General features: G+C 41.0%; 3 protein-coding genes across 9 annotated transcripts in view; 2 read left to right on the top strand and 1 right to left on the bottom strand.

The window, feature by feature from the left end:
* prickle1b (prickle homolog 1b) overlaps window positions 1–4,614 on the top strand; it is a 31,627-nt gene extending 27,013 nt beyond the window's left edge. For both annotated transcript variants that reach the window (XM_056367302.1, XM_056367301.1), the window contains exons 5-8: window positions 1,024–1,227; window positions 1,317–1,503; window positions 1,631–2,611; window positions 2,711–4,614. In XM_056367302.1, the coding sequence (XP_056223277.1) occupies window positions 1,024–1,227; window positions 1,317–1,503; window positions 1,631–2,611; window positions 2,711–3,672 (2,334 nt within the window). In that variant the 3' untranslated portion in view covers window positions 3,673–4,614. The remainder of the gene's footprint in view (window positions 1–1,023; window positions 1,228–1,316; window positions 1,504–1,630; window positions 2,612–2,710) is intronic.
* A 353-nt stretch (window positions 4,615–4,967) lies between these two features.
* On the bottom strand, window positions 4,968–23,915 carry pphln1 (periphilin 1). Of its 6 annotated transcripts, none has more exons than XM_056367303.1 (12): window positions 23,846–23,915; window positions 23,223–23,270; window positions 22,799–22,863; window positions 22,145–22,360; window positions 20,088–20,149; window positions 18,506–18,622; window positions 17,721–17,899; window positions 17,449–17,535; window positions 16,156–16,191; window positions 15,197–15,252; window positions 11,264–11,401; window positions 4,968–5,812 (listed from the first exon to the last, which is right to left on the bottom strand). In XM_056367303.1, coding segments are annotated over exons 2-12 (1,140 nt in total). In that variant the 5' UTR covers window positions 23,224–23,270; window positions 23,846–23,915; the 3' UTR covers window positions 4,968–5,629. The 6 variants fall into 6 exon arrangements, with proteins under 6 accessions (XP_056223278.1, XP_056223280.1, XP_056223281.1 ...); XM_056367305.1 differs by having other exon boundaries at window positions 17,727–17,899; XM_056367306.1 differs by lacking the exon at window positions 16,156–16,191.
* A 17-nt stretch (window positions 23,916–23,932) lies between these two features.
* On the top strand, window positions 23,933–26,168 carry zcrb1 (zinc finger CCHC-type and RNA binding motif 1). The gene is made up of 8 exons (XM_056367310.1): window positions 23,933–24,056; window positions 24,226–24,326; window positions 24,418–24,446; window positions 24,615–24,726; window positions 24,818–24,925; window positions 25,112–25,221; window positions 25,303–25,381; window positions 25,685–26,168. Exons 2-8 carry the CDS (start codon window positions 24,243–24,245, stop codon window positions 25,835–25,837), a joined length of 675 nt encoding a protein of 224 aa, XP_056223285.1. The 5' UTR covers window positions 23,933–24,056; window positions 24,226–24,242; the 3' UTR covers window positions 25,838–26,168.
* Window positions 26,169–26,330: the final 162 nt, after the last annotated feature.

Here is a 26,330-nt window from a genome sequence, read left to right as displayed (position 1 = left end):
ACAAACATGTGCACATTCATACACTCGCGCAAACATTCCGCACATACTGATGTTGTCAAAAAGATATATTGTGAAGACATTTACACACGTTCACACACACTTTGTCAGACTCTGGTTTCCTGGTGCCGTAACTCCCAGGGACACACAACACCTTCATATCCAAGGCCCCTGTCTGTCCACCCTGGTAATAATGGTTAACAGCTGGGCATGCTATCCCCTAGCTGCCTGTGGGTGTCTCATAGCTGCGCTGGGTTATATAAAGACTCGTGATTGCACGTTGAGACACGCTTTGATCGCACAATCTCTGTTGAGTCATACAATATTTCGACTCAGGACCAAGGCCAGTGTATTCAGTTGAAGCGTCAAGGACAAAAATGCAGTCCATTTCCTTAGCCACACCAGATGAATAACTGATGACTTTTATACCAAAGTGAAACAGCCACCGATGGAATCAGAGAGAGAAAATTAAGTATTTTTAATTTAGATAAGTATTTGGCCCATAATCTTTTTTGGTAACATAGTTATGCTGTGTTTTAGAATTTATCCATTCACTTTAAAATTGTTATTGTGCATCTATCCCCATGTTAATATAAAGAGTTCTACTCAGGAAAAGAGTGGGTGGGGTCATCACAAGTGAAATCAAACTGTTTTTGTTGCAGTGAAAGATAAAATGGCATTGTGCCTGTGTCATCACTGTAGGGTTCACTGATGTGTTTTGAAAGGATCATATTCCTTTTGGCGCATATTTTGAATAGTTATCTCCATAATATCTCTTTGGTTTATGTTGCATTCTTCATGTGTCACAGGCATTAACTGTGTGACATCTATTTTGAAATGTCACTCCCAAATGCGTTTGTCTCAAGGTAGCATACTTATCACCAGATTTAGGTTATATGCTCGATGATGAATGTGCTCTGCCTATCTGAATCCCCACTCTTCATTATAGCCCACTGCAATTGGTGTATATATATCTAAATATATATAAATCTCACGGATCATGTGTTGTTTGTGTCTGATTGTCAGTGTGGCGGAGGCATCAACGGAGGGGAGATGGCAATTTTTGCCTCCAGAGCAGGTCCGAGCCCCTGCTGGCACCCAGCATGCTTTGTGTGTGCCACGTGTCAAGAACTGCTGGTGGATCTGATATATTTCTACCAAAATGGCAAGATCCTCTGTGGAAGACACCACGCTGAGCTTCTCAAACCACGGTGCTCTTCTTGTGACGAGGTAAGTGGCAGTAAGTAGTAGTAGTAATGGCAATGGCAAAGTGTTCATAGCTCAACAGAACTAACAGCAGAATGTATGTTTTCCCTCAGATCATCTTTGCGGATGAGTGCACCGAGGCAGAGGGTCGTCACTGGCATATGAAGCACTTCGCTTGTTTCGAGTGCGAGATAATGCTAGGTGGGCAGCGCTACATCATGAAAGATGGCCGGCCCTACTGCTGTGGCTGCTTCGAGTCACTGTATGCAGAGTACTGCGAGGCCTGTGGTGAAAACATTGGTGAGTTATATTTGTGAGGTGCAAGAAAGACTAAACTTTTCATAGCCAAGATTGAGAACAGGATTCTGCTGATGTGTGAAAGTGCTATACCTAAGGCTATTCCCCTCTTCATCTCATGATCTTTTAGGTGTTGACCATGCCCAAATGACCTACGAAGGTGTACACTGGCATGCCACAGACCAGTGCTTCTGCTGTGCCCAGTGCAAGACCTCCTTGCTGGGCTGCCCCTTCCTTCCAAAGCAGGGTCGCATCTATTGCTCAAAGGCCTGTAGCCAGGGAGAGGATATCCATGCCTCCGACTCGTCTGATTCTGCCTTCCAGTCTGCCCGCTCACGGGAATCACGGCGCAGTGTCCGCATGGGCAAAAGCAGCAAGCCTGCCGAACAGTGGAGACAGTCACAACTGTTTAATCCCCCTGCCACCGTCCCCTCATTTGAGTACAGCGAGGGTGATGGAGATGCTGATGGTGACATTGATATTGTAGGGCGGAAGCTGGCCCGTCTTGGCATGGAGGAGGAGAGGTTCTGGAGGGAGCGGGAGGAGCAGGATGCCTGTGCAGAGGAGGATCCAGAAGAGTGGGCCCAGCATGAAGACTATATGACTCAGCTCCTGCTCAAGTTTGGTGACCGCGGGATGTTACATCAACTTCAGCAGCCATCCCTAAAATCTCCCAGCCCCAGCAGTGATAGAAATGGGCTCATAAGTGTCTCTGATCCCTGGCTTAAACCTGATACTACATCCATGGGGGTTACCGCCTCCTCTCCCACCCCTGCCAGCCCCACCCAGAGCCAGGCTTCCAATCAGTCCCGAACCAACAGCCTTAGTCCTGGACTGATGAGCAAGAAGCACCTGCCTGAAATGTATTGGGCCCAGTCCCAGGATGGGTTGGGAGACTCTGCTTATGGGAGTCATCCAGGTCCTGCCAGTGCCCGAAAGATCCAAGAGCTGGAATTGGATCAGGACCAATCTGGCACAGGAAGACCGGCCTTTTGGCCAGACACGAGGCAGTGGTATGAAGACTCCCTTGAGTGTATCGCTGATGAGCTGAGGAAGGTCGAGCAGGGTGTTGGAGACTCCATGGACTCCCTGGCACTCTCAAACATCACTGGTAAGGAGACTACTCTTTAGATGGATTCAGTAAAACTTGTGCAGTCTTTTTATGTCGAACATCTGTTCAAAATGTCTCTCTCCTTCTCACTCTTTCTAGGCGCGTCAGTGGATGGAGATGGCAGGGATAGACCTATAGTCTACACCCTTGCTATGCAGGATCCCTCGGTGGCAGATGACTGTGAGAAGATGAGCAACATGGGGACCTTTAATTCATCTCATCATCACCAGAGTACCAACTCACTGAACCTTAACATGGAGAAGGGAGACGCAGAGGCGGAGGAGGTAGCATTGGCAATGAGGGGAGGCACACCAGGAGGACTTCTCTCATTGTCCCCGCATTCTGAAGGCCTCCCTCCCTCCTTTGTCCATGCCCCAGCTCTGAGGAGAAGCAAGTCCCAATCCAGGCCTCCTCAGATGGTCAAGTTCTCCGACGACACTGTGGACAATGGATATAATGATGCGTTTGATGTCAGTATAAGGAAGCACCCCATGAGTGAGAAGCCACAGCGGAGGGCGTACTGCCCAGATGAGATGGGCCGAGAAAGAAGCCGCCCAACAAGCCACCATGGGCGCAGCAGGCAGCATCACCACCGGCAAGGCCGACACCACAGGAGTCGCAAAACCCGCTCGGACAACGCCCTTCACATGGTGCCCTTGGAGAAAGCACAGAGGCCGTATGAGCCACAGCAGCAGGGCCTGGTAAACCCTTCATGTGGTGACATGCTCTTACAGCATCCCTCACACAGGCTGCCCCTGGCCTACTCCCAAACTCGATCTGACTATATGCTTCAGGGCTCAACACAAGGAGACCCACGGGTTGAGAATTTCATGGGTCTCTACAGAGATGAGGATGACTGGTGCTCTACTTGCTCTTCCTCATCATCAGACTCCGAGGAGGAGGGCTATTTCCTGGGGCAGCCGATCCCTCAGCCTCGAGCTGCTGGGCGCTACTACGCTGAGGACTACCCAACAAGGGTTACCGCCCTGTCTTCCCAGATTCATGGTTCACAGACTGGTCGCAGAAAGAGCCACCGCTCCAAAAACTGCATCATCTCTTAACAGTTCAAAGTGTATTTACATTATAATCTGCACTACACTAAGCAATACAGTCAGATTTTCTGATGGTTTACACAGATCAAGGCAGTTCAAAACAAACGCATGTGCACAAACTGTTTATTATGTGCTAATAGAAGGTGCATGGCCACATGTCAAGATGCATATCATTTTAGGTCAAAATCTACTGAAAGGAGAAATATTTAAGTATAACTGTTCAGCAAAGGAAAGACCAGATCTGTGCAACATAGTCAGAAAATCAATTTTGCAAATTTGGCCTACATACTGGGTCTATTTGAATTGTAGCACTAGTATGACACAGACTGGTAAATGTGGAAGCCTTTTTTTTGACTGAAATTAAGCAGTTTGGCAGAGTGGAGACATCAAACTTTTTCTTTCATTTCAGCATTTGCCATTAAGTTGTTGTTTTTAGATGTTCACTTAAAAGTTTGCAGCAATATCTTTGTGTGCATTAAAATGGCAACACTATTGTACACAGAGATTGAAAAAGTAGAAAACAGAAACTAACCAAATAATTATTTAATGCATAATAGTACAAATGATAATGTATATACTAAGTTAAGATTTTAATACCGGTATTTTTATATCCTCAGTTTAAAGAATTGTTTCTTTTGAAGTGTATGATATAAAAAATAGCAGTTGTAATGGTAAACAAACAGACCTCCTTAATATTTCATGACAAACAAAGAACGTGGCACTTCATAAAGTGCGTTCTTCACAGTAAAGTGCCATGTTACTCAGTAACAATGTCTATTTTAACATATATTTCACAATGCTCACTATTGGTGTACAAAATATAAAGAGAATGGCAGTTAACACCCGCATTTTCCATACTCAGCCCAACTGTTCACTACCCTTGCTCAGACATAACCAGCTAAATGCTTTGTGATGTAAAGGTGCTTGTAATAAATATTTTTTTTGCCAAAGTTTCAAGAGTGATTGTTTTGTTTGCTGGAATTTTGAAATTTAATTTACAAATTACATTTTGTTACCCTCAGATTGTACGTGTGTGTGTGTTTTTCTAAATAAATGTCTCATTGATACATGCAACGCCAGTAACTTAGGTCTGTGATGCCAATATTTTAAAATATGCAACTTGTGTTAATTGATCACAATAACTTTCACGTTAACAGAAATCATGTTTACTACAACCTTCAGAGACATTTCAGTTTGTGCAAAGCTTTGTCTCCATTTAATCAAAATAACCAAGCTTTGTGCAGCTTTTTATGAGGGTTATAAAGTTTGAAAAGCAAAATATGATAACACAATGAAAACCGAAATGGCATTTCTAGACAGTACAAATTTATACAATATTGAACTGTTATAAATTTAGCAGCACCAAGTCATATCTGACTGCTACAAAATACAAATTTACATGAAAATACTACAAAACAAACCGTCTCACACGGTATTTCTTTCATGCCAACTGTCAACTTTTTTTTTTTTTTTTTTATCAAAAATGTTAAACAAACAATGAAACCCATTTTCAATGTGATGTGAGAGTAGTAGCTTTTTAAATAGACAAAATGTATTTTTGCCAACATTTTACAGAAGAACAACTGTCAATATTTTTATAATTAACAACTTTCAACACGTAACTCGAAAGTAAAAATTCTTTTTTCAAAACTAACACTGTTCATCCCCACATACACATGTGCAACACGGCATCCCTCTCTCCATGCCAAGTTGTTCTTCAGGTTGATGTGCTGTAGAGTAGCTTCATTCCGGCAATCCACAATGTATCCAAGATATTCATCACGTTCAGCAGTCATTCCTCCCATGATCAGACTCACAATCTAATGAAGCAGATGAGGCCAATGTGTCAGTAAGATGAGCTGTGATTCACTACCGTCTTTGAAAGTTTATGACCCTCCCCTGCCCCCCCACCCCACCCCCACCCCTCAGGGACGTAGATGGAGCGGTTGAGTCACAGACGGAGGGGTTATGGCTGCCGGATCGCCTCGTCCAGCTCGCTGATGAAGTGTTTCAGGTCCTCCAGGCAACGCTCGCGGATCTCCCCCAGGTTCTCCCTGAGAGGAACCTGCAGCTGCTTCTCCAGGTTGGGGTCTTTGGCCACCAGCATCTTCACAACCATGCCAAACGTCTCGCAGTCCTGACGGTACACCTGGGCATAGACAGGAAAATAAGTTTAAATAAAAAAAAGAACAAGCATTTCTGCTTTATGCACACAAACAGTGTGAAAACTTTCCCAGAGACACATTTACACCCAACTGTATGTAGATTTAGGTTTACAAAGTTTAGAAAGGCAGAGGGTTATGAGCTATGAGAGAAAAGGTCTCAATTAGGAGATGAAAAGTTACTTCCTTCCTGTTCTACCTGTCGCCTAGGTGTAAATACTCCAGTGTCACTGAGCCTGAGCTGATCACTCTAGTGTTAACCCACATCATGTAGTGTCAAAAGATAAACACAAGTTTAATGAGCGCTCTTTATATAGGACAGGGTAGCCCAAGATGCAATAAAACCCCCACTTTAATAGAGGCTCAGAGGCATTTAATAGGTGTTAGAGGGACAATGAGGAAGAGGTGCTGGAGTCTTGTTAGGAAGCTGCTATTTCACACCGAGCCTCAAATGTCTCATAAAACAATGAAGGGAGCTCGCTGCTTCCTCACAAAGTGGTTCGATTTGCAAAATACTGAAAACAGGTTCGTTTTAAACTCATGATCCCACACGTGAGCTGACAATGACATTTCCGAGGGGGAAAGTCAAAATCATCTGGTAATGCTCCAGACATGCTGTGGATAGACGTCCGTACACAAGAAACTGAAACAGATCCTGTGCCTAAATCCCCGTTAAATGCTTGTTCCCCTCAGGGCTTTAAAAATGAAGTAACAGTAGTAGTAAAGTAATCGTAAAGCAGCACTTCATGGGGGATTATCAGGAATATAAGATACCTCTGAGCGATGACAAAGCAATTCAGAAAAGTAGGACTGCAGGTAATGATTGTTTTCATTATCAGTTAATCTGCCAATTATTTTCTTCATTAATCTTTTGGTCTTAAAAAAAATGCCAGGCATTAGTCCTGAATACAAAGATATGCAATTATTTAATAACAGAAAGCCATAAATTCCATGGTTCCAGCCTCTCAAATGTGAATAGTTTGTTTTCTGTGAATGATCGATGAAAATTGCTGCCACTAAATATTTTGTCAACTGACCACGGGAAAAAAAAAAAAAAAAAAATTTTCTGGGTAGACCCATGACACACTGGAGAGATTATCTCTCATCTGGTCGCGGGATCTCCCAGGAGGAGCTGGAAAACGATGCTGAGGAGAGGGACATCTGGACTAACTTGCCTCGCCTGCTGCCGGAACCCAGATAAGTGGCAGAAAATGGTCGGATAGGGGGGAAAAAAAAAAAATATGGAAATTGTATGATCCTAAAAAGATCCCAGAGGCTATGAAATTTACACAACTGTGAAAATAGACATCTTTACAGTGCACCTGTGGCTTATGGGTTAAGACTTCAACCATGAACTGCAACATCAGTTGTAACCCAGCCGGGAACTGTTGTTTCATCTCTCACCCTCGTTTCCTGTTATTTTCCCACTATTGAATAAAGGCATAAAATGCTCCACATATAAATAACTACAAATGCATGACAGCTGAGGACCTTTTCTAAATGGACAGCGTGAGGCTCCGATTCTCTATAGAAATGCCAGAGTCCACACTGATAAATTTCAGGGACAGTCACAACTGTTTTTGATGCCACTCCATTTTTTTCTCCGTCTGTCCCTCCACTATTTCTTGACACTTTTTTTTTTTTTTTTTTTTTTTTAATCTGTTGTCAGACTCTCTTTACCTCACACTGTCACACAACTTCCAGCTTTTATTCAACTCTTCCCTGACTCAGTGGAAGTGGGTTGAACGACCAACACCGCTGCTTATGACGCCGAGCATCACGTCTAGATGCCGCAGGCGGACACACAAGGGCACTTCCAATGACAAGGGCTGTGCGCGGATGGGTGTGTTTATGCATGAGCCCGTGCGCTTGCTTGCGTGTGTGTGTGTGTGTGTGTGTGTGTGTGTGTGTGTGTGTGTGTGTGTGTGTGTGTGTATATATAAAATTAGGCCGGACAAGGGTGAGTTTCAGTCATTCACCGGATACCAACAGTGGCTCCGGCGCTGCAGGGCGTTCTAACTCGCTGGCTTATTTATAGCTCGTCACAATGTTCCTAGAGCAGAAAGCATGGTCAAAGCAGAGGAGAGATCTCAAATAAAGATCTGCTGTCAAACAGAGTTAATGTACTTCAACAACAGATGGCAGCTTTCCAAAATCTGCATTAAACAAAAAAAAACATTTTCTCATAATATTGCCAAACATGAGAATTTACTGAAGAGGAGTCCCGGTGAAGGACTGAGACCAGCTTTTTTAACCATAATAAGGGTTCTTAATTGTCTTCTTCTTGACTTACAGCAAACACCAACAGAATTCCGTGACAAGTGTTTTTGTTTAGGAACGTAACAATTTCAGGAAACAATGCTGACGGCATCTCCTCTGGGCGCTCCTATACATTCCCCGTGTACAGTAAATGATCAAGTGGATGATGTTACACAACAGCGTCAGACCAGCCAAGCAGTACGAACACATCATGTACTTATGGCTGCCAGTCTCTTCACTGCGCTGAGTGGAGTAATGAAGCAGTGTCCTTTTTTTAAATCTTCTTTTCATGTATTATTATACATTAAATATTATCTTATTCAACAGCTGACAGTGAATTCATTTATCAGCTGAGGAAGTATCCAATCAAGTGCGCTGACAACAACTTCTATGAATACAGGGAAAGTTGTTCCTAGATAACAATGTGCTTAAAATGTACATCCTGTATTCAAATGCACTTCCTGAAATCCCTCCCTTGTTATCCAATGAGGAAGGAAAGGACCGGTTCTTGACTCTTGGGTGGTTGGGTGGTTGGGTGGGTGAGTGGGTGGTTCGCCCGTGAACTGTCCCGTTTCTAAAAATGTATTCTTCTTTAAACTTGATTTTCTAAAGGCTGTTAAAACTGCACGCTGATAGTGGCTGAGAAGTATTACTTTATACAGGAAGGTTAGGAGGGAGTGTGTGTGCCGGCCTGGCTTCAGAAATGAGAGAAACGGAAGAATGAAGGAGTCCAGGTTCTGTCATCGTTGTACATTAAGGAAACCTACAGTGAGGCTGGAACTGTCTCACTTGTCTGTCTTGCAGCCAAATATATTCATATTCCTCAACAAATGAAATAAAACTCCCTTTGTATCACAGCCTGGGCTACGAGGAGTAAAACATAATACCCTTTATTGCTTCTCATGCCCTGTCACTCACTATAAGCAGTTAGTCTGTACTGCAGCCAAAGTCAACTCTGACAATGAGAAGGGGTTCAGGTTGAATTTCAGCAGACCAACTTCGCTTAGCTACACAAACACACAAACACACACACACACACACACACACACACACACACACACACACACACACACACACACACACACACACACACACACCCACCCCCAGGCACCGGTATAACGTGGCCCGGCACGATGTCTGGTCGACGATGGAAACCTCAGCTCAGCTTGTGATCTGTGAAATTTTTTTAGAGACAGTTGGTGGGATTATTGAGGAGCTACTGGACTGGAGCACATTTGTGCCCATGTGTACCCGTGTGTGCCCGTGTGTGTGTGGAGGAGATGGCTAGAGCAGATTGGGTGCAGGGAGCCAAAACATCTGGCCGACACTTGACAAGCGGCTGAACACGAGTGCCCACTGCAACAGAAAGACGCTGCTGTGATTCTGCAGAGCACGTGTGAAAGTGATGCTGCTGGCTGAAAAAAAGAAAGTCGGACTTCGGAGTGATTAGCTGTGTGTTCTGGGCATGATGGGGGGGATTAATACCAGCCACCAGACAAGTGCTTGTAAAATTTCCAGGCTCTGTTTTGTGAGCCACTTTGGCAGGTGACCAACCATGATGAGAAGGCAAGTCTCTCAGCTTTTGATGGGTGTTCACAAAAGGTCTATAGGGGTTTAATGTTTAACAACAAACAAGATATTTTTCCCCTCTAGAACTGTGAAAAGAATAAGCAGACGTCGGGCAAAATTAGATTTTTCTGATCTTCTTTTGGCTGAATATCTCACTCAACACACATGACTGAACAATCCAGCCTTTCATGACAGACAGGGTGAGGACTGCCAAGTCACAAGCAGTCTTGACGTGAGTTTCCTGAATCTCACAAAACCAAACCAAACCAAACTAAACCAAACCAGAGAAAGGGGAAGAGGAGGAGGAAAAAACACTTGTCAGGGGAAATGGATGGTTATCTAAGATTGAGAAATCTTGGAAAGAAAACACGAAACTTCATATCCATGTGAAAATGGAATATGCTGTTCCTGCTCGTTTATCATTTTAAACTGTGATACTCTTTCCAGACTTGAAGATTATAACAGGAGGATATGAGCTGGAAGACAACGTCGTTGGAAATGACAACATTTAAACTTTTCATAATACCTGAAAATGAAATAAAGCTCACACCACAGAGCTTAAATGTTGTATAGTTTGTATTATAAATAGAACAAGAGGAGACACAGATGGAGGAGAAATAGACAGGCCATAAAACAGGCCAGAAGCTGCAGCGTCAGCATCAGTGTTATAACAGCCTGTAGGCTCTGTGGCGCGGCTCAATGTGAGAGCGCAGTGTTTGCTCCGGGACAGAGCTGGCTCAGGTTTAATGGTCCCAGTAAAGCAGCGGTAGCGCGCACTGGTGAAGGAATGGCCTTCATTAGATAACTGAGCAGAGCTGGAGCCTCAAGCCTCGGGTGGTTTTAGCTCTGTTAAATGGTCGACCTCCCAATTTAGTGTATGCACAAACCTATATCCCTGCGCTTGTGTTTCTGCTTTCGTTTATATGTTCATATATTAGCTTATATATATATATATATATTATATATATATATATATATATATATATATATATGTTTCCAAATCCCTGCATGCGGGTCTAAGTGTGTGTGTGTGCGTTTGTTAAGTATAATGAGCAGTTGTTGCAGTCAGGGGAGTCAGGATGAGAGACTAACAAGAGCCACCAGGAAAATGCTGGTGATTTTGGCAAGCAGCTACTAATTACCCATCACTGAAATACTGTGCTAAAGCTAATATCTGGCTGGTAATGGCAAATTTTAGGATGTACCCACCAGTGCGACTGGTGGACAGAAAAGTTAATTTCCTGCCTTGTTAGGGATATAATAGGTAACTGTTCCAGTAATGCCTATCCAGTAAAATAAGCCATGTGTGAGTCAGAAAACCCAAGGCCACCATATGTACAGCAACATGTGCCAGAGGTACACTGTGTCCCACGCATACACTGTGATGTTGACATTTATAGAGAAGTCTTACAAATTACCAACTTGAAAAGAGAGGATTGTAAACGCAGCGACTTTTCCAAAAGGGAAAACCGAGAGCGGCTGACACACTATATGGATTTGGATTTTTTTTTTTTTTTTCTTTATGCTACATGAATACCAATATAGAATCTTAGCTACTAGAGGGTGTCAGTAAAACATAAGTTTAACATGTCCAAGTGATGGAAAAGTACCTTCTCTATCTCCTGGGCTTTAGCTGCGATGGCCAGGGCTCGCCGCTCTTGAAAGTTCTCTGTAGGCTTTTGGCTCTCCTCCACGACAGGAGCTACAGGTGGTTCCTCTTTTTCTACTTCTGGCGGATGGTTGTCCTCCTGAAAAAGGAAGGAGGAAAGAGTTAGCTATCATTCTGAGGAGCACTATCAAAAGCGGGTGTTTTTAAATTGGACAGCATCAAAAATATGCTGTGAAGTGAAAAAAATTAATTAGGGCAAATGTTAAGAGAAAAAAAAAAAATCTGTTTTCAAGATAAACCTACAAAATCTTTTGATAACATAATCAGTCAAGCCATCCTACAGAGGGAATTGACTCCTTCCGTTCATGTTGCTGATTGAAGCCAAATCGGAACCATTTACTAAACAAAATCAATACACCAAGATGACAGAAATGACACAGGGCAGAGAACGGGAAATGCCAAAGAATGAAGGTCAGCGACTTACGGTCCAATCACAGATAGTGAATGAAATGCTACGACCTGACATACTGATTCTTTAACTTTACAGGAAAGACGTGGTTGATGAGGCGTATCTAAGGATAAAGCCGAGATATACTGAAGTAGCAACATAGCTGGAAAGCCGGAGTACGCTCTATGGACATTGGCTGCTCTGGATTTGTAGTTGCATCTATAAACTACTTAAAGAATTAGGGATTTATAGAGATTACAGCTCTGAGATAGGAGATAGGACTAAGATATAACTGTACATCATATGACATGACCTTCATTATTGTGCACTGTTACTTAAGATTACGACAAGAACCTGGTTTAACTTCAAGCTCATTTTTCTATGTAAATCGTAGAAACTGACATTTCAGCTGTTTTTATATCTTAAGGAGAATAGGAGGTCTGACCAGACAGGCCGTGATGAGCCATGACAGGCCGTGATGAGCTATCTAATGGGTAGACTGGAAACTCTAGTACCCATAAGTATCACTGTGAAAGCCAAAAGAAAGAGCGAAGGGGAGAAATGAGGCCAACTTGGATCACCGCTCAATTTCTTTTGCTCATTTCCTGATACTATTACTATTTGAAGGCCAGGGAGCAGAACTGCCCAGCCATGACTTCAGTCCACTCATACATTCAGGGAAACAGGCCACAGACTTAATCATATTACATCTCTAAGATGACTGAGGAGAGAAATTACAGGAGATGGTACATCGCGAAGCCGAGTGTGGTCTAAAATAAAGAAGCACGACTAATAAAGCATCAGCCAATTATTCTTCCTTCCAACTCCCTCCCTGAAGCTATACTTGGGAGAAGTCCAGCGTGTACACTCGCGCATGTAAGTAAAAATCGCGTTTGTCAGTCTTCAGCCTCTGTGGAAAAATACCCCTGTCTGTGTCTTTCACTTCAGCTGGCCAGGCACAGCGCAACCTGGAAGGGATGTTTTAGTTTGAATACAAAGCTTGGCAGACACACGGTATACTAGACAAAAACAATATATCATCAGTAGGAAGGTATGGGTCATTTATTCTCAATGTAAAACTGAACTGAATTAGTCTTACATACTGCTGCTGCCTGCTTGGGTTTGCTGAGCCATGAAGTAACCTTTACATTCATGGGTTTGGTGGTTTTTTTATTTTTTACATTTTCTTAACTCATACTCTTACTCATTGTAAAAAACGTAATAATTGAAACAATATTCTTATTATTCCCGATGATAATTTGCCAAACACGTTCAGGGAAAGATTCGAGTTTGAGGGTCATTCCCTGCACTGATGCTCAAAACCATGGCTACATGAAAAAAGTGGAGGAGATTATCTAATCCATTTGGATTTATTGTCTTGGAACTATGAATGTCTCTGCTAAATTTTAAGTCAGGTCTTCTAATAGATACTGGTGGCACTAGAAGGAAAGTCCTGGTTGGTAAAATGTTATCACACGTTAACCGACAGGAATTTGTTGCTTTCTATTGGGATGAAACCTTCTGGTGACCTTTTCCAGTTCCAGGACATGCTCTCCACCCACCAGACCACCCTGACTCACAGCCAGAGTCGGAGCTGCTCTTTAGGTCCACTCCTTTAGTCTATTCTGTCTGGGGGTGGCTCCAGAAAGCCTGCGTGTGTATTTGTTGAATCCCCGCAGCAGGCAGTGGCCGGGGCCATTAGTGCGCCCTTTACTGGGGGCACAGCACAGGCCTTTCATCTTGGCCAAGGTTATGGGTTTGTGCCCCCAAGAACAGAGAACAACAATGCACCACCACAGGCTAGATCAAACACGGCGGCAGAAGCAGCAGTGTGTATGTATGTGTGTGGAAGGGTGGAGTGCTTGGTAAAAAACTTTCATCACAGCGGTTGACAGGGTGGCGGTGGGTGGTTCTTACAAAAAAATGCACATTAGGAGAGGAAAGGACCTTGTTTCTATGTTGCATCTTGTAATTTCTGATATATAAAGCATGTGCATGGGTTTACAAAGAGATCCAAGAGCCCAGTACGCCAATTAAAAGAATGATCCATTAAAAACAAAGAATGGCAACATTCAAATGACCTCCAGCATGTTCTTATAAAGATCTAAGGGCTGCTAATGAGATAAATAATGAGACTTCAGGGGCATTAAAGCAACAGTTAAAGATAGTTTTATAGGCTTTTTCATCAAAGTGACTTCATCAGGAGAATGTTAGATGGTTGTCCTGCGTCCTCTTTCATTTGAAGCATTTAGAGCCACAAGTACGAAAGCAGTGCAGTTAAGAAAAAAAGGTTTAAAAGTTCAGACTAGCTGTTAAACTGCACCTTCATTTTATGCTTTTTAAACTTTAGTTGATTAAAGTGCCTATTAGTAGTTTAGGACTAAAAGTAGCCATGGCAATCTCACCAGCTGGGATTAGCTATCACTTGCTATAGCGCTCTAGTTTCACTGACCGTGAACGTCTCATGCCGGTCCATCATTCAGTGTAATTAAGCCCAAATTTAATGGGTCTATTGCAAGTTTGTCAATGCCCAGTGCTGTAAACCCTGACACACTCAACTTTGTAATTATACAACTTTAAATTGTCAGATGATGTGAACGCTCACATGTCATTGACAATGGAGTCTTTCCCCTCTCTGCCATCCATCCTGTATGATGTGAATGTGGCGTAAGGCATGCTGGCTGTTGTTGCATACATCGAGACCTTTCCCAAGACAAATCACAGCTACCAAACCTATTCAGTCATACTCCACAGAAAAAGGAAACTTTTGTTCATTGTAAAATGGTCTAAACAAATCCCAGTGTGTTCCACGGGGACTTCTCCTGGATTTGAAGCTCAGATCCTGTGATAAAGTTATGACTCGGGCTACTGAGTTAGCCTCTTCACTTTCTGGGTGGCCACAGCCAGACGCACTGCGCCTAATCACATCTGATTCTATTTACACTCCCCTGAGTAGTTATCGGCAAAACAAGCTATTATTTTCAAAACAGGCAGGAGATATCTACATTCGGCTCTCACTCAAAACAGTAAAAGTATTTTCTTTTTAAAACAAGAGGAACGACCCATACTTTCGTTGACACTCGAGCCCCCTTTTCCCTACACCATTACAAGTTCTTGTGATTGAGGTCTGCTTACACCACAGGTAAACAGAGCGCGGGCCTGATGGCTTTCATGCTCTGCGTGAGTGCCACTTTAAAACCCATTAACACACTTCAATGGGACTAAACGCTTATTAGAAGGATGGAATTTAAGAAGTTCCAGATGCATCCTGCTGTACAGTGACAAAGGCGGTATACAATAAAAATAGGAGAGTGAATTGCTGCATTTATAATTTTCAGGCTCAAATGCATGAAAAAAAAAAAAAAAAGAAAGCAAGAGAAGACGTGTTCTTGCTTGTTCAAGTCAACTTGATATAAAATTTAAGCACAAAAACACCAAATCTGCAATCTGACTTAAAAGATAATGATCTCATTTGCTTGAGCTCACCTTGTTTGACGTTGCACTGTGTGGAGAGCCTTCTCTTGACAAGCCAGGAATTTTGTCTGGAGAAATGAGGAAAAAAAAGTTTGACAAGGTGAAACTTAAGTGAGGGACACACTCACGTAGAGAAAAAGATACCAGAGAAGGATTGTAACAGCAGGAAGCAGGAATTCAATGGGAAAAAGTGGATGATTAGTTTGTCTGGTGAGTAAGTGGGTGAGTATGTCAGGACTTTTAGTAGTCAGGGTTCTGTAAAAAGGTGTCGAGGTTTGGTTTCAGGATCCAGGTACATGTGCTACAACATCTGAAACAATCAAGACACAGATGGTTTGCTATCGTGCTCCGAACTCCAGCGGGTGGATTCACTGTAACCCACTCACTGTGGACGCCACCTCCTCTTCGGTCACTCACTTTCCACCGACTGAAACCCGACATTTTTTATAGTGAAGTCCTACCAACAAATATGAATTCTAAAGCACATAGCAATGAAACAAAAAACACCCCAGAGTGGAAATGTCGGCTTCAGGAACATCCATCAGACACCCTATACGCTTTACCTCTTCATCCACACACGACCTGGTGGCATCTTTATGAGGCCTGACAAAGTGGCAGACAGAGCGGGGAGGAAGGCTGGCTGCTGGACGCATTAGAAACGCTCTCTGTCTCTCTCGGGTTACGCAGACTGGGGATAGGTTTAAGTTTAACGATTGTAACCTTTGTATATTTCAGAAACAAATCCTCTGCATGTCATATCATTTTGTTTTCATTTATTTCAATTGGAAAGCGTTCAATGACAGACACGGTACAGAGACTATACCAGGTATGGTATGGTATGATATGATATGATATAGGAGCAGTGTTTAAATTTCCTCAGCAAGATGTAAAATGTTTTAAACCACTGCCACACTGCATGTGATGCAACTTCTCTAGCCTGAAAGACAACTACTATACTGAACTATACTTACCAGCAATCTTGCTCTGAGTATAAGTCTCTTCATACCCTGCAGGAAGACCAAACCGTAAGGTCACTGGCTGTGTACATAATCACTGTGCTACAGCAAACTAGCAAGCACGCTAACTGCCCTGATGCTCCACTAAAAGTACGGGCGTTATGCTCTACTTTCAAGAGGTTGCAGTCATGCATTTCAAACTTTTTAAAACCATTCAGCAACCATTTGTAATTTGGCCACACTAGCATGATGATGTCCCGTTGTCCACTTACCTCGGTTCACAAGTAAAATGCACCAAACAAATGGAAACTTAAAAAAGGAGAAAATGGCAGAGCGCTAAAGATGGTAGCCCATCTAAATGAAACTACTTGCAGAAACAGGGACGTCGGAAGGTTTACAGCTGCAGAGCCTGCAAACATGCAGTGAACAAAGAAATACTTTAGCACTTAGATATTTTACTGTCCAATGTACTGTTAGCTTGGTAGGAAAGTAGTTTTGGGGACCCATACAGTGCATGCCCAGTGTCAGCAATATTAATAAAAATGTATATAATATAGATCTGACATGGATTAAAATTGCTAGTTAGCAATTTGTCTAAATGCTATTTGTCATATAGCTTTGACATGGACGGTAAAATCCACAGTTCCTAAACATCATCCTTCATTTTCAGAGGAGACTAAGTGGATAAATGAAATTGTTTTAATTCAGTGTGATACACACTGAATCACATATCAACTGAGAATAATACAGGGCAACACAAGTTTATGTTGCTCATTTGGTCTGTACAAGAACATTTACTGTAAATCGTCACATGTTGCTCCAGACCAAAAGAATTTAAATGTCATACATTAACAGATCAGTGTAGGAACCATGGAAAGTGCTAATGTACCTCCACAACAGGGAGCAGAAATGGTTTATGTAAAAAAAATAAAAAAATAAATAAAAAACCAGCAAAGTCAAACTTAAACAAAAGTCATGATGCAACTTGCTTCAGACCTGGGTGAAAGAATTTCAATGTCAAAAAGATATTCTGTTTTTAAATTGCATTTTATAGATGATGATAAAGCTTATATATATATATATATATATATTATATTCTATAGGGTTAACAAGAATTGAGTTAATCATTTTAAGTATCAACAGGCCTTTAATTTATTGTCTGTCCTCTATCCTTGCCTTCCTCTCAAGGCTCAGTGGCAGACATCTCTGAGGTGTAGGACACGACAAGGATGGAAAGACACGTGTGAGGAACAATAGATGAGCTTATCACCCAGGTCCAAGCTCGTTCACATGGCGCCATGTACAGACCCAGAGTGTCATGTCCGCTCTGTTGAGGAAAGAGTCCTCCCCAAACGTGCTCAGAAACACCCACGTGACCCTCCGGGGCGTCCACACCTGAAAAGCCAGTCGGCCAGATTATCAGTTATGGATGGACAGTGAAGTATTAAGACAGATGTGGAACATACACAAAAGAGCTCTGTTCCTAAACAATGAATAGACGCTTTTGTGGGTGGTTGTCCTGAAACTGAAAAAGCTCTCCACACTCCATCAGGGGAGGGGAAACTATGAATTCTACATACTCTTGCCTTGTTGTGAGGGAAATGGCAGGCTCTTGGCTCTGTCTGGCGAGTAGCCTCTGCTGCTGACGCTGGAACCGGAGCGACTGTGGGGGGAGCGGGCCACCTCACGGCGCACGGGAGAACGTTCTCTGAGGGGAGGGAACGGGGCTGCCTTTCTCCTGTAGTGGTCTCTGTCCTCCCTGGAAAAGCACAGCGAATGTTTCTCAAGTGTTTAACTCAAAGCGTTGCAGCTAATGACAAATTACCTCTTTATAATCATTTGACAAAAACATATCTCCAGTTCTAAACCGACTGGTATTGTTCAGTTTCAGAGAATGTCAGCTGAAAATCAGTCTCTTTCCTTTTCCTGTGCCGACAAAGCACAATGCTGCTCTCTAGCTTCTTTTAAGGTCACTGCACAGAATGCATACTTCATACATCAATGACAGCTGCTTTAAAAACCTATAGTATGTCACAGCTACAGTTACAAACAGCCATAATCACTGTTAAAAGATGAGTGCAAGAGGACAGAAGAAAATAAGAGCAACAATCAAGAGAGAGCAGTCCATCTTATTTAACCAGACGCAGTTGATTTGCATCATTGACATACTGTTTATTCCAGTATATGGGCTTAAACAATGTAACTAATGAGTCCCAAACACAGGCAGATTTTCATTCTCTCCAAAGACTGTACTTATCATTTTCACTAATTACACACATTGGCTGCAATAAATAAGCTGCATGCACTTAGACAATGATGGCACATGGAAGCCCTAAGCAGTGATTAAGTGTGTATTCACTCGTACCCTCTGTCCAGGTTGAGGATGGCCTGCACTAGCGTGTCTTCCCCGCTCTCTGGGAGGGACCTGGGCGCTGGGTAGATGCCCTGGTTTCGTACGCTATGAGGAGGTGGTGCTCGGGCGCTAAGGGGATAAAAACACACATGTGGTTCAGCTATAAATAAATACACAAGCAAATATAGTACAACATGAAAACACACGCCATCGGGTCCTTTTGTTCATAGACATTTACACATCATCATTCGAGTGTACACACAGTCCTCTAGAAAACTGGTTGCATGCTTTTACAGTTTTGGCTTGTGCATCTTTCTCAATATGTAAAAAATGTCTCAGCTAAAAAAAACCTAATATGGTTACGACTTAATACAATATATTTCCACATTAGAGGTGGAACTCATCCTGTAGCCAGATGATGTTTAAATATGCAGACAAAGGTGCTTCCATCTCTTTTATCTGTCAGGGTTTAGCTTGACATGAAACATTTATCCAGGCTGAACAGACGCAACCAGTCTGACTAAGATAAAGAGGATCTTTTTTTTACTAAATGTCATTCACGATAATGAATGAGAGCAGATATAATAAAAAGGTTGCACTTCAACCATCCGAGGGTCAAAATATGCATGAGAAACGTTAAATGATATATACTGTCATTTTCATTTTGTGTACCGATGGTTCAGTTTTATGTGATAATGCCAGTTGTGTGGTAACCAGGTTTACATTACATTACATATGTGCAAAATCATTTTTAACTGCTTTCATAGAGCTTTCACTATTCCCTATATCACTTGAGACTCCCCATGCACTACTCTCAATTTTGCCACTGTATAAAACTGCTTTTAAAATGGGCCCCGCCTAAAGGTAGGTGTTGTAACACAAAGCTTATTGGTCTTTGTAGTTCAGTGTTAGCAAGGTGAACAGCCTTAATCCCTTTCAATCCCCCTTGACACTCAAAATTAGTCAGAGAGTGGTGAGTATTCAGTGTCATGATGAGTTGTGTCACCTTATCTCACCTCTTTGATTTTTCCAGCTAACTGCAAAGTCAAATGTCATCAATCAATCGGGTAATATGAACTCATATTTTATTTTGGCACCATCAAACAGCACAGTGCGACCTGAAAACCCTGCTCAATGTTGTCAATAGCAAAGAAGGAAGACTGTTTTATAATACTCCAGCACACAGATGCTCACTAATATACAGATCATATATAATGACTTAGCATAATAATGATTGCGCTTTTTAATTTCATCTGTGGTCACTTCAGTTCACTGTTGCTTCGCCCATGAAGAAACTATAACACTTTTACTGTAAACCTGATGACTAAAATATGTAGCCTAAATTTCTACAGTGTTCAGCTAACACTGCTGGTCTGAACAGTTGTCAAACAGTGTGGAGCCAGGCAAGACTTGAAGCTGAAAGAAATATGAATAAGGTGAGACAGGCCAATATGGGTCAGAGCAGACCATGATTTATGATTGCTGCTATGTAAACACATTTTTAAAATAGGGATACTGAAGACGGAGGCCTGCAGAGATCCTGAATTAAACACAAGGTGGTTCTGTGGCGAGCCCTAGAGGAGGAGAAGTTTACCCAAACTCCAGAGGTCGTCCTGCGTGAGGGTCCTCTCTGGGTACTCTGTAAGGATAGTCCTCCTGTGACACACAGTTGAGAAAATGTAAAAACAAAAAGTGAGAGTGATCCTCAACACCGTTTTTTTCTGCATTATTTGGTTGTGTCCTAAAGTTAAGATGTTCTGGAATTTAGCTATAAATAGTCTGTTTGAAACAACAACCAATATCACTTTTTTTTTTTTTAAAATGTGTGTTTAACTTCCATCCATCTGAAATACATCCCCTACAGTTTATGTAATTGTATCTCTTGGATTCATGAGGGCAAAATTGACTGAAAAATACAATAATTAAAGGTACCACACAACAACAGAAGCCAAATAGAGTTAAAAAAAAAAAAAAAAAACAAGTCTAAATGACCTGACACAGTTAATAGCTACAATGTAGCTCACACTGTGTTAAAGAAAAAACGTTTAACATATTTCAAGTTGATCCTTTAACTCTAGCACCCTCAGCTGGCCAGTTATGTGTGTGCATGTTTAACTAACAATATCACATTATCTGCAACTACCATCACCATGAATGTATAGTGATAGTTTCAGTACTGGTCAAAATAAAATTTAAAAAAAGGGGAAATGCATAATAGTTAGTTATTGGCACCCTTCGCTAATATTAGTCCCTTTTGCAGTGGCAGATTTTAGTTGTCCAAAAGTTTTCAATGGCATTTGCTCAGGTTTAAAAACAGACCATCTTTTCTTACATTGGGTGACACACTCTGCTCTAAAATGCCTTGTCAATCTTCTGATTTCATTTGTTTGTTACATTCACTGCCTCCAGTACCAGAGGCAGAAAAGGTGTGTTAGTCTTTTCCTTACGGGCTTCATTTTGTTGCTTATAAACAGACTGATGCACTGCATTATCAAAGCCCTCTACTTTGGTTTCATCTGTCCATAGAACATTATCCCTGAAAGACTATGGCTCATCTATGAATGTTTTTGCAAACATTAGTCTTTTTTTGTGCCTTTCTTTAAAAAGGGGTGTCCTCTTTGGTTTTCTCCTACTTTGTTTAGTGTGCAGCATATGATACAGGATGAAACCAACACTCAACATTGCACCATGGCAGCTTGAAGCTTTTGCACAATGTGCACCTAGCTTTGTAGATCCTTTCATTGAGTTTCCATTAAGCACCACATCCTGGAAGAATCTCAACAGCTTTATGACTGTGAAACTTCTTAATAAAAGAGTAGGGGCGTCCCTCTCTCTTTGAGAATCTTTTGATGACTCATCTCTTCTGAGAGCACCTATTCTCCTAACACCTCAAACACTGTAACATGTCTAACTTTCACTTACCATGCCCTTCTTTACATGATCTCCTATCACGTCATCTTACTGAACAGATTGAGTACTTAGTGCTTACTCCAAGGTGTCCTACTGCACTGAAGCTTTAGTGGCACCCCTCACTTGTAAGTCAATATGGATTAAACAAGTAATGAGTAAATGTTTTACAAACTATTGAAAGGGGATTTAAAAGATCTTTGGCGATTGCCTTGTAGCCTTCGGAATTATGATTTTTGATAATAGCATTTCTGATGCTTTCTTATCTTGGCCACTGGATACAATCACCCCCCTTTTATGCAGTAAAACCATAATTCATTTTTCAATCCAGGTCATGTGAACACTGAAAATTAAGCAAAGGTGTGGATATTCATCAAAAAGTGTGCCAATAATTGAGTTTGGGGCACATTGTGTGTTTGCATTAATTATGCAAGTTTCAAGTAACTTGAAATAATTTGCATTTGGACTAGAATGAAGATGGATAGAAATTTCTGATGTCTTTAAAAAGTCACTTTTTAGCTCCCATATGCAGTTATTGAACATTCTATTCTGCAGCTGAACATGTGTTTTAATTTCTTTCTGATTTAGTTTGTTAAATGATGAAATTGTATCTGTAGAAGCAGCCTTAGCCACTTCTTGTTTTATCTCGTCTTTACATCTTTTTATCCTATACCCTTTATCTAATTAGTTTTTATGCATACAATAAAATAAGCTATGCAGTAATGTGTGACATATAGCTCTCACCCTCCTTGAAGGTGGTACTGCTCTGCGTTCAGTAGGGAAATGAAGACCGTCTCCGTGGTAGCCTCTCTGATCTTCATGGTAACTTCGGGGGGCGCCGCCATTTGGGAAAAAGCGGGGACCTCCTTCGTAATCGTACACGCCCCGGCCATAGTCATCCTCTGGCCTGCCAAAGGGGCCCCTCCTTTCAACCGCTCCTCCTGCTCGTGGGTACGGACCCTACGAGGATGAGTACATTTCATGGATTTGACATATACCGTTTAACAATGGTTTTTAAAAATTGTTGTTGCATGAACTTTATTTTGTTAAACTTTGTTGCAGCTTATGGCAACCTGTTGGCTAAGACTTCTTTAGCTGAGGTAAAAAAAAAAGAAAAAAAATCTCTGAAGAGATTGTTCTCAGTTTAGACAAGCTGTGTTATTATTTTTCTATACTGTTCACTAAATGACCGTGACAACAACAAACACCACTGAAAAAAATATTTTGGTTTAGCATATTTTAGCCCTCCTTCCCTCAATGATCTTTACTGGCTGCTTGGAAGACAACCAGTATTCTTACTTGTGCTTATATGTGCACACTTTTGAATGTGATAGGACAAGTTCAAAAGCGGTATAAAGAAAGGAAAATAGACCCTGAAGCTACATGGTTCACACTCACCGGTCTCTCTGTTAAAAAGCGTTCATCATACACCTCTCGTATGCTCCTGTCTCTCCTGTATGTCACTGCAAAAGGCAAAAACATTTCACCAAGCAAGGGTGTTGTTGTTCAGCCAGCTTCCTTGAGCAGCAGTGTTCCAGTAAAACATAGCATTATTAAAAATGCACAAACATAGTATTGAAGGTAATATTTAATTTGATGAATTTGGTTTGGGCAACAGAAAAAACACCTATGCTTAAATATTCTTTACAATATAATGTTGTCTGAATCCGTTTATGTGCCACTTGAAAGATTCTCTGATAAATTATCATGTTTTGTTTCAGATGTACTTTTGCATAAGAAGCATTTTGTTTGTCTGTCTGACCCTAACCCAAAACCAATGTTAAACTGTTTCACTGTAAAGAGGAGTTGGTTAAGAACTTACTTTTTGACTTAAGGACTTCTGTGTAGTATATAAGATCTTCACCACAATCTGTAAAACGATTTTTTTTTTTTTAAAAGAAGAAGGTGTTAACACTATACATTTGGAATACATTATCATGCCTATATTTTGGGAGTCTTCATAAATTAATTTAGGTGGAAAACATCTCTATTTTGCCATAAGTACAATAAAGCGTGACATGAGATAAGATAGGGACCAGTGTTTGACTATGAGATGTGATCCTGCAACTGAGACGGATGAGGTTACTTTCTGCAGACTATAAATGTCTATTTGACCAACGACACCCTCATACAACAGGACAGCACCAAACCAACAAGTTACAAAAATCATCACAACATTCTCTGTGTTACTGAATTTACTGTTAACTACAGTTGTTCCATGTAGAATGGGAAGCTAGCATTGCTAATTAGCTAGCCTCCATATATGTTGCAAACATCCGCACGTTTGATTTCATCTGGGGGTGCAAGTTAGCTTTACGTTACTGCGACATAAAAATCACAAATAAATGATTAAGACGAATTATGGGTCCCGGTAGATAAATGCAAGTTAAATAACCTAACCTAAAGGGTAATTTATTGCACGCAAAATAGCAAAAACAATCTCACCTCCCTCTGATGGTTAGTTAGCCTAGCCTCTCCAGGTTGGTCAACGGCTTTTTTTTTATTGGACGAGGAATACAAGTACGTCATCAAATTGCGACGTACAGATATGACGTTTGTTTTTGTCTGTTAGGCACTAGCTAGCTACATACAAAAACAAAAAATACTGCTATTTTATACAAATTTAGACATTATTCTAATGTTGGAGGCTGCATTGGTGAGTCGTTTGATTAATATAATTTGTATAAAATTGGTACTCAGCTGGTTGAAGTAAAGTTAAAACGTTTAATGCTACATTTAATTAATGGTGGACGTATAAAGGCTAGCTGAGTAGCTGGCTGTTTGAATGTTTTATGATCATTTGACTGTCTTTTTTTGTCTTGCAGTGTTGTATGCGTCCAGTATGAGCGGGGGGTTGGCACCAAGCAAAAGCACTGTGTATGTGTCTAACCTGCCTTTCTCTCTGACCAACAATGACCTGCACAAGGTAATTTTTTTATTATGAAACAATGTTAACAATGCCTCTGTTTAACAAGAACACAAATAAGATTAAAACAGATCACTTCGTCTCATTTCAGCTATTCACCAAATATGGAAAAGTTGTAAAGTAAGTATGACTGTCGTAATTTATTTTTTATTATTCATATTTTTACAGCAATGTATAAACACTGAACAGTAGCCGGAGCACATAACTCACAACAATCAGTTAAAGGCTCTGAATATTTCTCTCTGCCGTTTTAAAATAAGCATTGATAGTTATTAAAACCATTTTCAGGGTTACAATTGTAAAGGACAAAGAGACTCGCCAGAGCAAAGGGGTGGCATTTGTTCTCTTCCTGGATAGAGAATCAGCACATAACTGTGCAAGAGCAATAAACAACAAACAGGTGAGTTTATTTCACATCAACACCAGTAGTTTTCACATGTTGTGGTTAAGGATATTCACTTGTCGGAGTTACAAATGCATTTGTATCCCAGGTGTTTGGCAGAACGGTGAAGGCAAGCATTGCAGTAGACAATGGACGAGCAACTGAGTTTATTAGAAGGCGGAACTACACAGACAAGTCTAAATGTTATGAATGTGGGGTTAGTGACGATTTTGTTTGTCCCGTGAGATCAAATTTGATTGAATCACAGTTGCAAGTATAATTTGTTTTCTGTCCTCTCTGAATTGAAAAATAAGATGGGATGTGTAGAGAATTATTCCATTGTCTGAGTTGTTTGATGTCTGATTTTAATTTTATTTGTGTTATTTTTTAATGAAAATCACAGGATACAGGTCATCTGAGCTACGCATGCCCCAAAAATGTGCTGGGAGAGAGGGAACCTCCGAAGAAGAAAGAGAAGAAAAAGAAGAAAAAGGCTCAACAACCTGAGCATGTGTAAGTGTTCAAAAACCAATATGGTGAGATATTGTATAATAGACTGTTGTTTTTGTAATTTCTACATCTTTTCCCTTGTAGTGAAGAGGAAGAAGAAGAAAGTGAAGAAGAGGGAGAGGACCCAGCCTTAGATAGTCTGAGCCAAGCTATAGCTTTTCAGGTAAGTGTACATATATACACTGTAGAAAACAGTTAAAATCACATGTCTACAGTGACTTCTTTAAGGTTTTGCATATAATTCATTGAATAATACTAGGGAACATATGTATCCTTTTGAGTGTCCTTGTGACCTAAACAACACTTGTAACATCTCTACTGAAATAAAACATACTACCTAAAAAAAAAAAAACAAACATAGGAGAGCAAGGAGGTAATATAAATAACTGAGACCGAAGCTATTGGAGTTGGAAATTCTGTCTACTAAAATTTACTGAATTGTTCTTCCTTTCTCATGTCCTTCCAGCAAGCCCGTATTGAGGAAGAGGAGGAGAAAAAGAGGAAGCAGGCAGTTTTGTCTCAAGAGGCTGATGCACATGCTTCAACATCCTCAGATTCTAAAAAACCAAGGATCAAAAAGAGCACATACTTCAGTGACGAGGAGGAGCTCAGTGACTAATAATAATAATAATTATAATAATAATAATGGATTTAGCTTTGTAAGGTGTTTTGTGTCACAGTGGGGGTGTTAGAACATGCTTCCATTTTTTCCCTCTTCTATATAGAGCTGAGACATCTTTATGTTTCTAAAAATACTGTGTAATTGTTCTTGGGTTGACTGATGATTGTGTGTGAAACTTTTTTTATATGATTGAATAAAGCCTTCTTTCTTAATGATAAACTAAATTACTTAGTTATTTCAGTGTTAATGCAAAATCAGATAGAGAATGCTGAGGACTAAAACGAGGTTATTGACTATTTCTAGTTCAATGAAATGAATGGCAATAGAGTAGTTAAAGGTCAGTCGATTTCAATATTCAATTTTTATATTTGAATCATTTTGTCTATAAAATGTCTATAAGAAATGTCATGAGCATAAGGTTGTATTATTTTCAGCCAAAAATTTGAAGTCAATTGAAATTTAATATAAAACAAAGTTGTTATTTTTTCTT

Source organism: Seriola aureovittata, chromosome 22, assembly GCF_021018895.1.
Source record: "Seriola aureovittata isolate HTS-2021-v1 ecotype China chromosome 22, ASM2101889v1, whole genome shotgun sequence".
NCBI classification, from domain to species: Eukaryota; Metazoa; Chordata; class Actinopteri; order Carangiformes; family Carangidae; genus Seriola; species Seriola aureovittata.
This window is presented reverse-complemented; position numbering and strand designations above follow the sequence as displayed.

Bases quoted from the DNA above. Each gene is read 5' to 3' on its own strand.
- zcrb1 (XM_056367310.1), top strand. From the start codon at position 24,243: ATGAGCGGGGGGTTGGCACCAAGCAAAAGCACTGTGTATGTGTCTAAC. The intron at 24,327-24,417 runs GTAATTTTTTTA...GTCTCATTTCAG, and splicing joins CCAACAATGACCTGCACAAG to CTATTCACCAAATATGGAAA. The intron at 25,382-25,684 runs GTAAGTGTACAT...ATGTCCTTCCAG, and splicing joins GCCAAGCTATAGCTTTTCAG to CAAGCCCGTATTGAGGAAGA.
- pphln1 (XM_056367303.1), bottom strand. The intron at 18,623-20,087 runs GTAAACTTCTCC...TTATCCCCTTAG, and splicing joins GGACGACCTCTGGAGTTTGG to CGCCCGAGCACCACCTCCTC. The intron at 5,813-11,263 runs GTACTTTTCCAT...GTCTATGCCCAG, and splicing joins AAGCCCAGGAGATAGAGAAG to GTGTACCGTCAGGACTGCGA.